General features: G+C 35.1%; 1 protein-coding gene across 1 annotated transcript in view; it reads left to right on the top strand.

Moving 5' to 3' along the window:
* The window catches only part of LOC109068678 (peripheral-type benzodiazepine receptor-associated protein 1-like), a 106409-nt gene that overhangs the window by 54644 nt on the left and 34991 nt on the right, over positions 1-16774 (top strand). Inside the window, 9 exon segments of the mRNA XM_042757246.1 lie at positions 1576-1740; positions 2455-2607; positions 11866-12027; positions 12584-12667; positions 12761-12850; positions 13762-13884; positions 13978-14082; positions 14938-14988; positions 15911-15931. Of these exon segments, the coding sequence (XP_042613180.1) occupies positions 1576-1740; positions 2455-2607; positions 11866-12027; positions 12584-12667; positions 12761-12850; positions 13762-13884; positions 13978-14082; positions 14938-14988; positions 15911-15931 (954 nt within the window).

Raw genomic sequence — 16774 nt, 5'->3', positions numbered from 1 at the left:
TATGAAGATGTTACATGCTCTTTAAACTTTTAAAGCGATAGAGGATAGGTGAATGACTGCACAATATTTATTTTTGATAAAACTGTTCCTTATTTGTATTACTGGACTGTTGTTATCATCTGCCCTTTTGCCTTTGCTGGTCACTGAATCTTGTCTTTTAGTGTCTTTTAAACTGAATACAATACAATAGAGAGCAGATGACCTGACCTGACCAACCCATCCAGATCAGAATCACTCATTGCTCTCTTTTGTCTCAAATATAAAGCCAAACCACAGACAGAGCTTTTAATGACTTGTCTTGCTGTTGACTTTGTCCTGAATGACTGTGACTAGTTAAATACATTTCAGATCTATTCTTAAACAGGCTTCTGTTTCACAATGACATTGAACTTTTGATGTATAATGACAAAACTGGTTACATAAGACGAGACGATACTGCACACAATACTGTAGTAGAGAAGAGAATGGTGACGTGTGTGTGTGTGTGTGTGTGTGTGTGTGTGTGTGTGTGTGTGTGTGTGAGAGAGAGAGAGAGAGAGTTTGGACATAAAGTCACCGAATCCTCGCCCTTCACCCCTCTGTATGTCTGTTACACTGTAACTCTAGTCCACTTGTGCGGCCACCTGTCAGCTCCCAGGTGCTCATGGGTAACGACATCTGTTACACACTTGTATCAGTCCTGTCTCTCTCTCTCTCTCACACACACACACACACACACACACACACACACACACTGGACATACAGGTGGACTACAGGCATGCCCTCTGTTCCTAGATCAGCTGATTCTGTCTTTGAGTGTGTGTTCTTTTAATTAGTTCACATGTTAATATACTTAAGGTATGTTTTACAGTGTTTTCAGAGGACTGTTGTATTGATTCTCACAAACTTTTTAAATATCAAGACCACCTTACCTTACTATAAAAAATAACCTTCAATTAAAAATATAATAAACATTCAAAAAAAAATATAAAAATAAATAATAAATAATAATAATAAAAATAATAAAAAAAATTTAGTTTTAGATATTGTGTCTGTTTTTATAAACTTTGTTTAAAAAAAGTGTGGAAATTGTTTTAAGGTCCATTCAAACCCAGAATGAAAACTAAATATAAAGATAACTAAAATGATAACTATTTTAGCATCCAGACCAAGTTTTTCAGTCAATACTATATTGAAGTTCCTCCTCTTTTTGTTTTTTAATTTGCAATTCTTCTCAAATCTTTTTTGAGATCTTTAATCTTTAATTTTTTATTATTTTCTTTAATTTATGTTTTTATAAACTTTATATTAAAATGACATTATCATTGTAGTTGTGCCGGACTTCACTATTCAATCAGTGATGACATCATTTGTGAAATTTACATATCGAACTGTGATTGGTTTCATTCGTGCATTTATTGCAAGCACTGATATTTCCTTCAGAAGATCCAAGAATAGCATCTGATTGGCTGGTTTATCTGAAGGCGTGTCCTCTCTGTCATTTCTGATTGGTGGAATGATGTGATTGACAGCTGGAGTAATTCATAGCACTGACTGTAGTAGTTGTAGATGATTTCTCTATAAACTGTTTCCAGGTCAATACTCCGATGCCGGTGAGAGCGAGCGCTGTGGAGCAGTACAAGCGTGCGTTTGCCCGTCAGAGAGCCAGAGACCTGGCGCAGCACGCAGACACACTGCTGTGTAAAGACAAACAGATCGCAGCGCTGCAGCAGGAGTGCAGACAGCTGGGACAGGGGAAGGTACACAAACACACACTGAAACCATTCGGCATCTTTAACAAGTACCATTCGCCACATCACTAGTCAAACATCACTAGTAGCGTTACTTTAATTAGGACAGTTTTGCATCAGAATCTCAGCTAGAGCTCAATCCTCAGAGTCTTCAGAGTTGATTATTGCCAACAAAGTTCTAGTCAGCCATAGTCATATATATATATATATGATGGCAATTTATTTTATTTTGGCTAATGGCCATTTATTTTCAGAATCAGAATAGATCTGTTCAGATATCTGACCATCTGCAGCTGCATTGCTCATATATTTCAGCTATCAGTTCCCTCTTTGGAGTGTTCAGTGTTGATTACTGCCACAAAATTTATTTTATTGTATTTTTGATAGCATATAGTAAAAAAAAAAAAAAAACTTAAAATATCTGACCAACATATTGTTTGTAATTACTAAGTATCTAACATGATTTCTGTGCACGTGGGTATGTATATCAGCTCTCAGTTCCCTCATGCATTTTCATTAATATGACTTATGTCGCCACCTGCTGGAGATGACATGTACTGCACAGAGTCAGCATTTACTCAACACTCGCTTTTAATACATAGACATAAATTTGGAGTCTGAACCTGGCACAGAAATTCATCTGTCACACCGCAGGATCATTTATGTGAACTGCTCCTAAAGCTGTGAATGTCTTTGAGATAATTGATCTTCTCTCTCTCTCAGGGTCCTGTGGGAGTCAGTGAGTTTGAGCGTCTCCTGAAGGAGTCTCAGAAGGAGGTGTTGCGTCTGCAGAGGCAGCTGTCTGTCACCTCCACCAGAGACCAGAGCAGTGTGACGGCAGAAAACCCTTCAGAGAGACAGGACAGAGACGGCAGGGTGAGAGCAAAAACACGCCCTCTGCTACAACACAGGAACGCTTACTCATGAAAGACATATTTTATTCCTTATTTAGCAAAAAAGTATTAATTATTTAAATGGGTCAATGGCATTTTAGTATTACTGAGATATTATTATTGTTTTTATTAATATTTTGAAGAAGTTTGTATTTGTATATTTTTTTTAATCTGAAGTTTTAGTAATTTTTTTTTAAAAACAAAATCTATTAAAAACAAAAACAAAAATTTATAAAATAAAAATTTATCAATTAATATTTATATTATAAATTTTTTTTATGATTTTAGTGAAATATAATAGCCTTGGTCAATGGTCATTTTTTATTTTCCTATTCAGCCCTCAGTTTACATATTGTTTGTTTAATGTGCAGTTTTTGGTTTGATTTTAAGGGAGTTTTTGTTTAATTTTGTATAGTTTATTGTAGAAAATGAGTCTAGTTTTGATTATTTTAGTGGTCGGTTGCCTTGTGTAAAAACCACTGAAAATCTCTGTCCTGCATCAAACTGACCAGTCTGGTGTAATCCTCTCAATCCACTGGTGAACTGTCGTAATGCTGTTATTGCTCAGCCGTTTCTCTGTGCTCTGAAGTGTCATTGATATAAACAGATATCTGGAGGATTCTTCCTGGGCAGAGTCATCTGTTCTGTGAAAGCGGCTGGTCAGGAGTCGGATTATTGTGTGTGTGTGTGTGTGTGTGTGTGTACACGCGTGTGTGTACGCGTGTGTGTACGCGTGTGTGTACGCGTGTGTGTACGCGTGTGTGTTTGTTATGATGGGTCTGTTCCTGTGGGTTTTTTTCAGGGCTTATTTTTTGTTTACACTTTTGTGTTTCTGCTCATGTAATGAACTACACCATAATCTATAATAATAGCTAATGAACAACTCTATATACTGAACCCAACATGTACGTGTGTGTGTGTGTGTTTTTTTTTTTTTTTTTTTTTTTTTACCACCCTGTGTGGTGTGTGTGAGAGAGAGAGAGAGAGAGAGACAGAGAGAGAGAGAGAGAGAATGCTTTCCCGTATACCAATTTAATACTCAACTCTGACTCAACCAATGATGTGAGTTTGGGGTGGGACTATCTGTTTGGTGGCCAATGATAATTAGGGGTGAAGCAAGTGCAGTAGGAGTGTTTAATTAACAAAATTTATGACTGTTTTTTCTAGGTTAGTGCTTTCAGTGTTGCAAAAATGATCACCTTTAATGGAAAAGTTCACCCAAAAATGAGAATATACTCATCCTCCGGCCATCCAAGATAAAGATGAGTTTGTTTCTTCATCAGATCTGGAGAAATGTAGCATTGCATCAGTGTCTTAGCAATGGATGCTCTGCAGTGAATGGGTGCCGTCAGAATGAGAGTCCAAACAGCTGATAAAAACATTACAATAAACCACAGCACCATACTCCATAAAAACGCTTCCTCCAGTGAAAAAGTAGTTTTGTCTGAATCAGGAGAGAAATCTGCACAGATCAAGCACCGTTTACAAGCCAAAACAGCTCTAAACAAATATGTGGCTGGATTTTGATGTGAGAGACAACAGAAAATTTAAATTTAAAAAATATTATTAAAACGTCATGTTTTGGCCAGAAGCAATGGTTTAAAGTTAATAAATATTATTAATATGTTAATAATGATGGATTTGTTTCTTACAAACACACAGCTTTTGTCTTCTCCAGATGTTAACTGATGTACTGGAGTGGTGTGGATTACTTGTGGATTATTGTGATGATTTTATCAGCTGTTTGGACTCTCATTCTGACGGCACCCATTCACTGCAGAGCATCCATTGCTGAGACACTGATGCAATGCTACACTTCTACAAATCTGATGAAGAAACAAACTCTTCTACATCTTGGATGGCCTGAGGGTGAGGACGTTTTCAGCAAAGTTTCATTTTTTGGTGAACTATTCCTTTAAGTCTTAATCAGGTTGATTACATCAGTTAACACACTGTCTTTCTCATCAATATGCATGTTCTTTGCATACGTACATTGTGTGCAAAAGGCTTCTAACTAAATGCTTGAGGTAAGTTAGTGAAATGTCTAAAGTTTTGACTGCTGGTCTGTGTTGCACACACTTTACTGACCATTTGAAGTTTCAATCTCAGCTGTCCTCACTGTCTCTGTAAAGCCTGGATGAGAATAGCGGTACAGGGTAATCTGGTCATTTGTGACACACACACACACACAGAAAGAAAGGGGCCATGTTGTGTGCGCTCTAATCCCCTTTGACAGCAGAATGGTATGGTCCCATAATCCTCTGGCTGTTGCTGTGGTAGCGTTGAGAGGGTTTTGGATGGTAGCTACGACTTCAGCCCAAAGCGAACCAAAGATTCCCGCAGCCGTCCCACACGCGGACACTTTTCTTTCCATCGGCTCACAGGACAGGGGTAGGCCACATTTACATATAGTGTTCATACTGTACGCCGTTGCTGAGACGAACACATCCTGTAGCCGTGATAATTGCATGAATGCTGTAATGATGTAACATGCATGTGTTATTTGAGACTGAAGAGTGTGTGTGCGCGTGCCGTCAGCACAGGAGCGATTATAACACTCACCTGTCCTCATCAGCAGACGAGCGCTGGCGTATGATTACGGCCCTTCCAGCTTCTCAAAGCTGCCTTGTACAGTTTTGTCTTTGCATGCATAAAATGTGTGCACTATTGTGCATGAATGAATAGCTACAGTAGAGTCACTTTTAGGTCTAGTTTGGATGGTGCATAACAAAATTTGGTGTTTTACAGTAGTTCGGCTCAGCCAGATGTGTGAGTTTGAATATGCAAACAGATTGCAATAGCAGAAGGAAGAGATGCATAAAGACAGTTGATGCATTTCATTTTAAAGCAAACCAGCGGCAGGCAGGCCAATCCATTAAGGTGCTTTTTAAAGAAGTGATCTAGTTACCCGTTTCAGTAGTCCACGGGGATTACAGCAATGTGCTTATAGCGAACGGAGGCCGGCGTATGGGGTCGAACCGCCTTAGTGCAAATAAAATAAGCCTTAAACCGAAGGTTCGGTTTCAGATGAGTTTATTTGACTGAGTTTTAATTCTTAAAGGTGCAGCTGAATAGGATGGTGAACAGGTTTTAGCTTTAGCCACCATCAGGCCTGTGCATGAGGACTCAATATAAGGCAGTTTAACCAATAAAGTGGGTTAGTTTTGTGGGTTTAGTCTTAATTTGGGGGTTAGTTTTGCCTTAAATGTAGAATATAGATGTATACTCTCATGATGACTGTTTGTCAGTGCAGATCTCATGTAATCAGAACGAGAGTTGTGTGCATGTTAGCTTTGCAGCTAATTTCAATATGCTAGTGTTTTACTAAAAGTTGACAAATGTTCAGCAGATGTGCATATTTAAACTTCTAGGGAAAAGGAAACTGTTGAACATTTTGATCAGGACAAGTTTTTGTCTAACAAAGTGCTCACTAGATCGAGATTCAAGCATAATTCAACCTGTCGGTGACTAGCAATAGCAATTAGCATGTTAATGACTGGGACGGAAACGAGATGCTAGGTTAAAAATGTGCATAATCACAGGAAACAGTACTGCCATTTATGAGCTCACTGATATTACGTATGAGTTGTTTTCCTGCTTCATCACTGTTGCGTCTAGTGTTTTTTCAGGATCACATGAACACAGAAATGCACATAAACACAGACTTGTTCATAACTCTAATGCACTGTTTATGAGAATATTTAATTCGTCAGATATTTAAGGCAAGATGCTAGAGGCAAGTCATTGTTTTTTCATGCAGGGGGCAATTTTGCTTCCATATCATGTCTTCTTTCAGACTGGTGAAAACATCAAAAATACACAATTAACATTAATTTTATTACACTTTATCTTTATGCATCTGTAGATTTAAATGCCAATACATGTCACTTCAGCAGCACTTAAATATACCAAACTTAACCGTTTTATTCCCAATCCACATGAAATATTTTTTACATTTTTTTTCTAAAAACATGGTAAAAATGTTTTTTTTGTTGTTGTTGTTGTTTGTTTGTTTGTTTTTTCTTTCAGACTGTTGACAGTATTTTCTAATATATGGAGTGATAAAAATACTTACAGTAAAATCTAATATAAATACAGAAAAAAAAAAATATGAAACAAGACTTCATCCGATGTTCGGATTTCAGTTCTGGAATTGTATGTAATAATAATGAGATAATATATCATTTGTATATGGATATACAGTACAGACCAAAAGTTTGGAAACATTACTATTTTTTAATGTTTTTGAAAGAAGTTTCTTCTGCTCATCAAGCCTGCATTTATTTGATCAAAAAATACAGAAAAAAAAATGTAAAAATTGTGAGATATTAGTACAACTTAAAATAATTGTTTTTAAATTTATTATACTTTAAATTTATCATTTATTTCTGTGATGCAAAGCTGAATTTTAAGGATCATTATCACATGATCCTTTAGAAATCATTCTAATATGATGATGGATTATCAAAGTTGGAAACAGTTCTGCTGCTTAATATTTTTTCAGAACATGTGATACTTTTTTAGGATACTTTGATGCGATAAAAAAAGTAAAAAAAAAAAAAAAAAAAAAAGAATCTATGTTTTTAAAATATAAATATTTTTGTAACAACAATATACCACTACTGGTCAGTAATTTGGGGTCAGTAATTTTTTTCTTTCTTTTTTTTTAAATAAATCAATACTTTTATTCAGCAAGGATGTGTTAAATTGATAAAAAGTGATAGTAAAGAAAATATATTATTAGAAATATATTATTAGAATTTTTTTTTTATTTTGAATAAATGCAGTTCTTTTTAACCTTTTATTCATCAAATATATTAGACAGCAGAACTGTTTCCAACACTCATAATAAATCAGAATATTAGAATGATTTCTAAATGATCATGTGATAGACTGGATGTTACATGTGACACTGAAGACTGGAGCAATTGATGCTGAAAATTCAGCTTTGCATCACAGGAATAATTATTTTTTTAAAGTATATTCAAATAGAAAACTATTATTTTAAGTTGTAAATATTTCACAATATTACTGTTTTTTTCTGTATTTTTGATCAAATAAATGCAACTTCTTTCAAAAACATTAAAAATAGTAATGAAATTGTTGTTGTTTTTCCCCCCAAGTATGTAATAATAATGAGATAATATATCATTTGTATATGGGTCAGAGAGGAAAAAGGGTTTAAGCATAAAAACAATAAGTGTAATACTGCTTTAAATTGTTGTTGTTTTCCCCCCAAAATTAAAAAATAAAAAATAAAATAAAAAATATTCTACATTTTTCCCTGATTTACAGAAGAGACCCAGTAAAATGTCATTCAGTGTAACAATGTTGTCAGGCATATTTACAACAAAAAGCAGTAATTTTACATTTTTAAAATTTGTCACTATCCTAAGTTTTGCCCATTTGTCAGTAAGAATTTTTTTCTCATTTAAAACACAATCTAATTTAATAAGCTCCCTTATTCTTTTATATATTTTAATATGTACACATCAGAATAAGCATGTTGTTTGAATTTTTCTATGGACATAAAATCACTTTTGTGAATTTCTTTTGATGCAGACAACCTAATGTCTTTGACCCATATTTAAACATAACATTTCAGAAAACCTGTAATATAAAACCATTGTCTTGATGTACTTTGATTCATCTTTGATTTGTGTATTTTAATGTATTATCTTTGTACAAGTCAATGGGGACCACGAACTGAAATTCTGTCATCATTTACCCTCAAGTTGTTCAAAGTTATGTAAAACATAAAATAATATATTTTGGTAACCAAACAGTTGATGGTCCCCAAAATGCTATACAAGTCAATGGGGACCACGAGTTGCTTGGTTACACACTTTCTTTAAAATATCTTCCTATGTTTTCAGCAGAATTCAGAATTATCCATAAGATGTGTTTTTGATCATCTATCCGGCTCTCCCAGCAGTCAAATATCTCGGCTGGATGTGTCTGACAGTTTAATTAAAAGTGGATGCACAAATCTGTCATTATACGGCTGTTTCAGGGACTCTGGAGCTTTTACTCGTTTCCTTTAAATGACAGATCATTTCCACTGCAGATTGTGTGACAGATCAGATGACAAAAACAAAAGACAGGTGCTCAGTCAAAAGAAGAGGAGATTTAACTCAAAAACACACATCTCACACTACAGAGGAAAAGTACTAATGAAAAATAAAAGCAGAACACAGAATTAGTCACTCACTTCTGCTCGGTTATTTCATCATGTGAATCATTTTGGACCTCCACAGATGTTGGAGATTTCAGCCGTATGTGGAATAGCGTGTTATAAGCCTTTAATTTGAGCTAATGAGGGTTTTTATGCTGCTGATTGTTAGCGGTTCAGGGAGGTTTATCATTTTGCATTGCTGTGTAAACTTGTTTTGCCTGTTGTATTTTGTATTACAGAGCAACAACCACTTCTTCAGCAGCCTTGGTTCCAGAATTATTTTCTGGAATTTAGAAAAATTATTTTATGAAATATGGCATTAATTAATTAGACCGGCCTGAATGAAATCCAATACTCATTTCTTACTAATTCTGTGCTGCTGATTGCAAAAATAGTGTCTGTTTTGCTGGAAAATGTTGCATTTTCTCACAAAATATGAGGCATTTTGTAGCGTTTTTGCATTTGACAACCATTTTTAAGGTGAATTTGTCTTGTATTTTCTCTTAATCAGCAGAAAAACACATGATTCCTTTCTGGATCCGAGTCTCATTAAAACTATTCGATCTCAAGGTTACAATTATAGTCAGTGACAGAAGAAAATGCAAACATAAGCCATATGTTTTCTGACACATCGCTGGGAGTTTTACTGCATCCAAACAGAAACAGAAAATTACAGATTTAGTGAAAAAAAAGCTGATTTCGCTTAAGTTTTTGGAAATTAAATGGAGTATTTGAACATGTTTTTTCCACTGCTTTGCATATTGTAAGCTAAATAATACATTATCGATACTTGTTTTTGTCTTTAAAACTAGGGATGTAATGATTGACCGCAAACCGGTTAAAAATCTATTCAAATATGTGACGATTCAAATCGGCTGAGATGCTAAACAAATCGTGATTCATTTAAGTGTAAGAGTTTATATGATTGTATGTCTGAGGGGAACTTACTGTCTTTAGAAAAGTTTAGATGGTATTTTTTCTTTTATTCCTGCCTCTGTATAATGCATATTAAAGTTCATAAGTGCAGCGCTGCTTTGTTTACAGCGGAAACCAAGGAAACGCTTTAAGCGCCACCTGCTGGCAGAGAGTGAATCTGCGTCACGTTCAGCTCGTCTGCTGTTTCTGTTTCCATGCAGATAATTTTAATGCATAGTTTCACAAAACTGAAGTCAAACCATTCTGTTTTTGCTTTAGATTTTGAAATTATACAATCTAATTTAGATTAGAAACTGCTCGTGATGCATGTATGCAGCATCTTTGTTTGGATCATGATTAAAATGCAGCGGTTGCCTCTCATTTTAAATGGAAAGAGCAAAGACAAAGCTTTATTTTGTTTATATGAAGAGATTTCTTTTATTTGTGTTATTTATTTATTTGATTTGGGGCTTGTTTTCAAAATAAAATTAAGTTTTGTTATTTACATTTATATAATATTTACATTTTGTCATTTAGCAGACGCTGTTATCTAAAGCAACTTACAAATGACGACAATAGAAGCAATCAAAACCAACAAAAGAGCAATAATATACTATATTAGTATACTATTATAGTGTTATATTTCAAGAAATTATAAGAAACATGCAGCATTTTGTGCAAGCAATAATAAAAGGACACATTAAATGTATAATTTGTCTTAAATCCCATTTTGTTAAAAAAAATTGTGAATCGAATCATGAGTTGAGTGAATTAAAACTAAAACATTTGACATTTGACTTTTTTTTTTTTTTTTTTTTTTTTTTTTTTTTGGTAAGTGCATTAAAGCTGATATATATATAATTTGAAAAATATTTGTTCTTATTTTGTGGGGAAAAAAACTGTTCATGATGGAAAGTTTTTATTTATGTTTCTAAACTTAGCATTATCAAATTAGGTAACATTAGGCATTTTTTGCAAAGCATCAGGACTTTTTTTTTCAGATGCAGGTGTGTTATAAGTTAACACTATATTTAAAGTTTATTTCAAAATAAACATGCATTTAAAACTTTAAATCGCTGACTTGATTTCAGTAGCTCCTATCATCTGCTTTGAGAGGTTAATGCTTTATTATTCAGTTTCTCTTTGGTGAGCATGAATGGGATTTGAACTTCCTGAAGCAGACTGTTGCACTGAATCATTATAGTGTGATAATTCCTCATCATTATGGATCTCTCATGGTAGAATATAACTCTATAACAGCTGAAGTTTGGCCAGTACGTGCGAGTGTGTGTGATGCTAATGAGTCTGAATGCTGACGAAGCTGACGGATGGCTCCTCGTTGGCTGTTTGATCCTGTTACCGGGTCGTGGCTTTGGCCGCAGTGCAATAGCTCCACTTAGAGCATAAGTAGGTATGGTCACTAAAATTAGCTTCTAAGGCATTTGACCCTTAACCTGCTGAGTAAAGACGAACTGAGAGCAGATCTCATCTTTTCCAATGACTGATGCTTTAGACAAAAACTAGTCAAATGGACTTTATTAATGACTGCAGAAGAACGAATCTCACAAAAACTGATGAGAAATGTCCATGTTTTTATTACATTTCCTTTTTAAATATGCCGTTTTACTCAGAAATAGGTCATAGTATGTAAGTAAATTATGGAAGGATTGCATTTCATGTTTCCTGTTGACTTTAAGAACATTACACGTTTTTTGCCTTTCTTTTTTTTAAAACTCTCATTATCATTATTGTTAAGTGGAGAAAATTGGTTTAAAACCATTTTTTTTCAGATTTACTTATTTTCAGAAATTGAGTAAATTTCACAAACTAATAAAGAAAAAATTGGTTAACATTAAATTTTAAATAAAAAAACATTTTTTTCAGATTTTTTACTGAAATCGTTTTATTTAAATTTTAGAAATTGATGTTGTAATTTCTGGTTTAAAAACGATAATAAAGAAATGGCAAGTATTATTTATTTTCTGTATTAGACATTAATATTTGGAATAATAAAAAACTGAAATAGAGTATTTCTTTTTGTTTATAAAGTGTACTTTATTAATCTTTGTATTTGTCATCTTCAGACATGAATCTTTCATTTACATCATGGTACTTGAAACCCCGCCTAAGTGTTTTTTTCTCTCTTTTCAGGTTGCACTTGAAACCCCGCCCACAGTAGTAGATGAGGCCCCTGTTAAAGGGGAGGAGACTCCTGCAGAGGGGGAGGAGTCAGAGACACAAGTGAAGCCCGAGCAGGGCACAGGCTCCACCCAGCAGGAAGAGCAGACCACAGAAGAGCGTCTTCAGTTGCTGGTAAGAGTCACATGATCACAGACATAGAGATGTACCGTTTGCATGTACATTTCCACTGACATCAAATATATAAATAATTATATATGCACAGATTTTGCACCGTAACCCCAAAAAATGCCAAAATACCTGAATACATGGGAGCCTGGGACAAATATATGGATTAAATGGGCAAAAGTATGCACATGATTTTCACTATCAGAATCAATTAATGTAAATAATTGTTAATTGTTTAAATTTTGAGACATTTAAATAAAGGAATACATCCTTTTTTTGTAAAAAAAAAAAAAAAAAAAAATGTCATTCATGTTAAAAATTTAAAATCTTTGTGCACAGAGAATTTTTCTAGCATTTATCAGCTGTAAAATTTTCTATTTTAGAAATTGTTCTTTGCTGAATAATTAAAAATATTATTATTATTATTATTATTATTTATTAATTAGTTAATTAATTGATTTATTTATTTTCCCTTGCTCAGTAAAAATAAATCAAAGCAAATCTTTTAATTTAATTAAAATAACCATATCCATGAACATGAACATGTGCGATGTTTCTGCAGGAAAGTGAGTTGGGCAAGAAGAGGAAAGAATGTGAGGTTCTTGAGCATGAGGTGCGGAAGAGACAAAAACGATGTCTCGATTTGGTGAGTGTTTAAGTCTAATATTTTAATGCTTACAGTTCATGCATCTCCTGCATGTCAGGCTGGAAAACACGCTGCGTGTGTGTTTGTTCACAGGAGAACCAGCTAGTGGACGAGCGCAGCAGAAATGAGCACTTAGTGGAGGAGGCAGAACTCCTCAGGAGAAAGGCTCAGCTGCTCGACCAGGTGAAACATTGTTATATTAAAATATAAAGGAATAGTTCACACAAAAATGAAGGTCTGCTGAAAATTAACTCACCCTCCGGCCATCCAAGATATAGATGAGTTTGTTTCTTCATCAAATTTGTAGAAATGTAGCATTGCATCAGTGTCTCAGCAATGGATGCTCTGCAGTGAATGGGTGCCGTCAGAATGAGAGTCCAAACAGCTGATAAAAACATCATAATAACCCAACGTCTTGCAAACAGAACTACAGCACATCAGTTAACGTCTGGAGAAGACAAAAGCTGCGTGTTTATAAGAAACAAATCCATCAAGACTTTTTTTTAACTAAACCGGATATAATCCATAATCCATAATAACACTTCCTCCAGTGAAAAAGTCCATCTCCTGTTGTCTCTCACATCAAAATCCATCCACATATTTGTTTAGAGTTGTTTTGGCTTGTAAACAGTGCTTGATCTGTGCAGATTTCTCTCCTGATTCACACCAGAACACTTTTTCACTGGAGGAAGCGTTATTATGGATTATGGACTCATATTTCAGCTACTATTTAAAGTTAAACACATATTAAAAATGGATTTATTTCTTACGAACACACAGCTTTTGTCTTCTCCAGATGTTAACTGATGGACTGGAGTGCTGTGGATTACTTGTGGATTATTGTGATGTTTTTATCAGCTGTTTGGACTCTCATTCTGACGGCACCCATTCACTGCAGAGCATCCATTGATGAGACACTGATGCAATGCTACATTTCTCCAAATCTGATGAAGAAACAAACTCATCTACATCTTGGATGGCCTGAGGGTGAGGACATTTTCAGCAAAGTTTTATTTCTAGGTGATCTATTCCTTCAAGTGTGTTTAAGCTCCCTCTGGGGGTTAAAGGTCAGTGTAAAATGAGTGTTTCTGTAGTCGCAGGCTGAAAATGAGGAGCTAAAGGAACAGCTCTGTGTTTTGAACGCTCAGCATAGTTCAGTTCTGGAGGAGAACCAGCGACTCCGTGCAAAGCTGGAGAACCTAGAGCAGGTCCTAAAGGTAAAAGACTCTCATTTAATCCGTTTCTCAACACGTTCACATTGCCTTCGGTGTGTAATGGGTTTGTATATTTGTGTGTGTGTGCGATGGCAGCACATGCGAGAGGTCGCTGAGCGCAGGCAGCAGCTGGAATTGGAGCATGAGCAGGCACTGGCTATCCTCAAGTTCAAACAGGATGAGATCAAGCGACTCCAGCGGGTAGGTTGCACATTGTTATCACAGTTATGGGAATTTAATATAGGACTGTTTGTGCTTTGTATTCCTGAATGCAAACCCTGACGATCTGTTGACATTTGGTTCTAATCAAGGTGTTATGTGATGAATCACATTTCTTGCGTATTCATTTGAGTTGACATCATGTCAACATGTCATGCTTGGTTTGACCATAGTGTCAAAGTTTTATACAAAAGCCACAGATGCTGTGGATAGAACTGTACTTTTATTAAACCCAGAATCATTCTTGAATAGAAAAATATATCTTTACTTGCCTCTCACCGTCAGAGAATGATAAATTGTACAGCTGACAAATTTTTTTTCACAGTTTTGATCCTAATTTTTTCTCATTATTATTTATTATTGCATTATTTATTATTTATTAGAATTTTATTTATTCATAATTTGTATTTATTTATTTTGGCTCTGTGACAAATTGCTTATGTCTCTCATTAATTCCTTTAGATAAGAGCACCTGCTTAATTAATACAATTAAAGGCATAATTTTAATTACTTATTATTCACTAAAAGTGTTAAATGTTTTAATAATTATTTTTTTGTTGGCTCTGTTACAAATTGCAAATCTGCTAAGTGAATAAATGTAAGTGCCAAAAGAGCCAATTCTCTGCCTCTGAGCCTTATTAAACTAGTTGATTATTTAATTCATAAGAACGGTTTAATGTAGATGGTTATTAATTTGTCAATTTAATCCATTTTTCAGTTACAAGCAGTTTTTCATCTCCGCTACTAGTGTTTCGTAATGTTGTTACAGCATGCCTATGATGAATCAGATTAGTGTATGTGTGATTTTGTGTTTAAGAGTGTCTTCTGGTTCTGCAGGCTCAGTTATTTGCTAAAAGAGAACATGAAGGTGTCGTGCAAATGCTGGAGGTGAGTTTCACATCTCGTTGCTTTGTGATTGTTTTCATCATGTCAGGTCGTGTTCTTGTTAAATTAACCATTTAAAGTGCATTAGCATAGGAGCTGTGATGAGTGGATGATAGAAGCCAACTGTGTTTATAATGCTCAGGGTTTTAATGATTGTGTATTTGTGTGTTGTTTAACTGAACTGTGTCTTTCTCAGGATCTGGTGCAGCTCGTATTGCACAGAGAGCTGGTAGAGTACAGCGTGTGCACTTCCTGTTTGATGTGTTGCATTTCCTGTTTCTTTCTTTAAACTGCATCACTGATGATTGTATCTGCATCCTGCAGAGGGCCCTGTTTACCTACAAGTCCAAGTTTTCTTATTTTTTTTTTTAAGTACTTTGAGTTGTTTTACATACAATATTGCCATAGCATCTATTCAAATTTTAATAAAATTAAATAATTGTAATAAAATAAATATGCAGTATGGAATAAAAGAAAATAAATATTCATTCAACAAGGCATGCATAGTGCTCAAAGCAGTCATTTTCTTTCTTTTGTCCAAAATGACTCGCATTGCATTTGACCTTTATACTATATCAGTATCAGAGGGAATCTAACCCTTGATCTTGATGTCGCAAGCAGGTTCCTGATTGTTTTCTGAGCGTGTACTGCTCAGACTGTCCTTACATTTGATCTGGAAAGACATAGTATGAAGCATTTCACTCTAGTACCTTGAAACATAAAAATAACTTCATAATGCTCTTGTTTTGTACATTTTGAGTCTCAAGGCTTTAGATGCGCTCAACAGTGATGTGGTGCAACAGATCATGGACTACAGCATTTAATAATCTAATTTAATATCTGCTCTGACTGCTTTTGAAATGCATGATGTTTCCTCTCTCTCTTTCTGTCCTTTACTTTTTTTGTTTTGTTGGCTGCTAACCAGAATACACTGGACTGCATGCAGGTATCAGACCCACTCAAAACGCATTCATTCGGCCCTTTAGAGCCAACTTGGCTTTAGTTTCTAGAGCTTGTGTGTGTGTGTGTGTGTGTGTGTGTGTGTGTGTGTGTGTGTGTGTGTGTGTGTGTGTGTGGTTTATGCAAGAAGGTTTTCTCAGCTAGACAAGGTTTTAGCACTTAAATAAGTGCAACAGGACCAGAAACACTGCTAAAAGTTTCGTTTTATTAGGCGGAGCTGATCAGCTTTTTGTGTTGCAGTGTGCCAATGCATTTTGCGGAGTATTTTCTATTTAATATCTTAACATTAAATGTGACACTTAAAGTTTGAATGTGACACATAGACTTTTGAGGTTAGAGTTTTACAGGAAACTCTTTATTTTTAGAGTTTGAGCAGGGACTAAATAAGTGACAGTCGGCCAGTTTGTGTGTGTGTGTGTGTGTGTGTGTGTGTGTGTGTGTGTGTGTGTGTGTGTTTGAGCCCTGTGCTCTCAGTGTGCCAGGAAACTGAACCACAGGGCCGGAAGTGAAACTAGCTCGCCGTACTCTCACAAACTCAAACTCCTGAGTTTTTATTACAGGCTTGTATTTTGCGCTCAGTAAAATGACTTTAGACCCCTTTCCTTTCCCCTGCGCACCTCCCTTTCACTCTCTGCTTTATCTATGATTCTTTATTGTGTTGCAAGGTGCTTTTTTAACAAAGACTGTGCATATATCATGTGGTGATTATAGCAGGCTCAATGTGTTGATGTAGTTATCTAGAAAACCTACACACCAGGCTTTTATGATTTTAGGGTTTAGCTTTCAATAACACAAATATTAATATTTTGAGAATTATTAAAATATCCAA

This window comes from Cyprinus carpio, chromosome A5 (assembly GCF_018340385.1).
Source record: "Cyprinus carpio isolate SPL01 chromosome A5, ASM1834038v1, whole genome shotgun sequence".
Lineage (NCBI taxonomy): Eukaryota > Metazoa > Chordata > Actinopteri > Cypriniformes > Cyprinidae > Cyprinus > Cyprinus carpio.
This window is presented reverse-complemented; position numbering and strand designations above follow the sequence as displayed.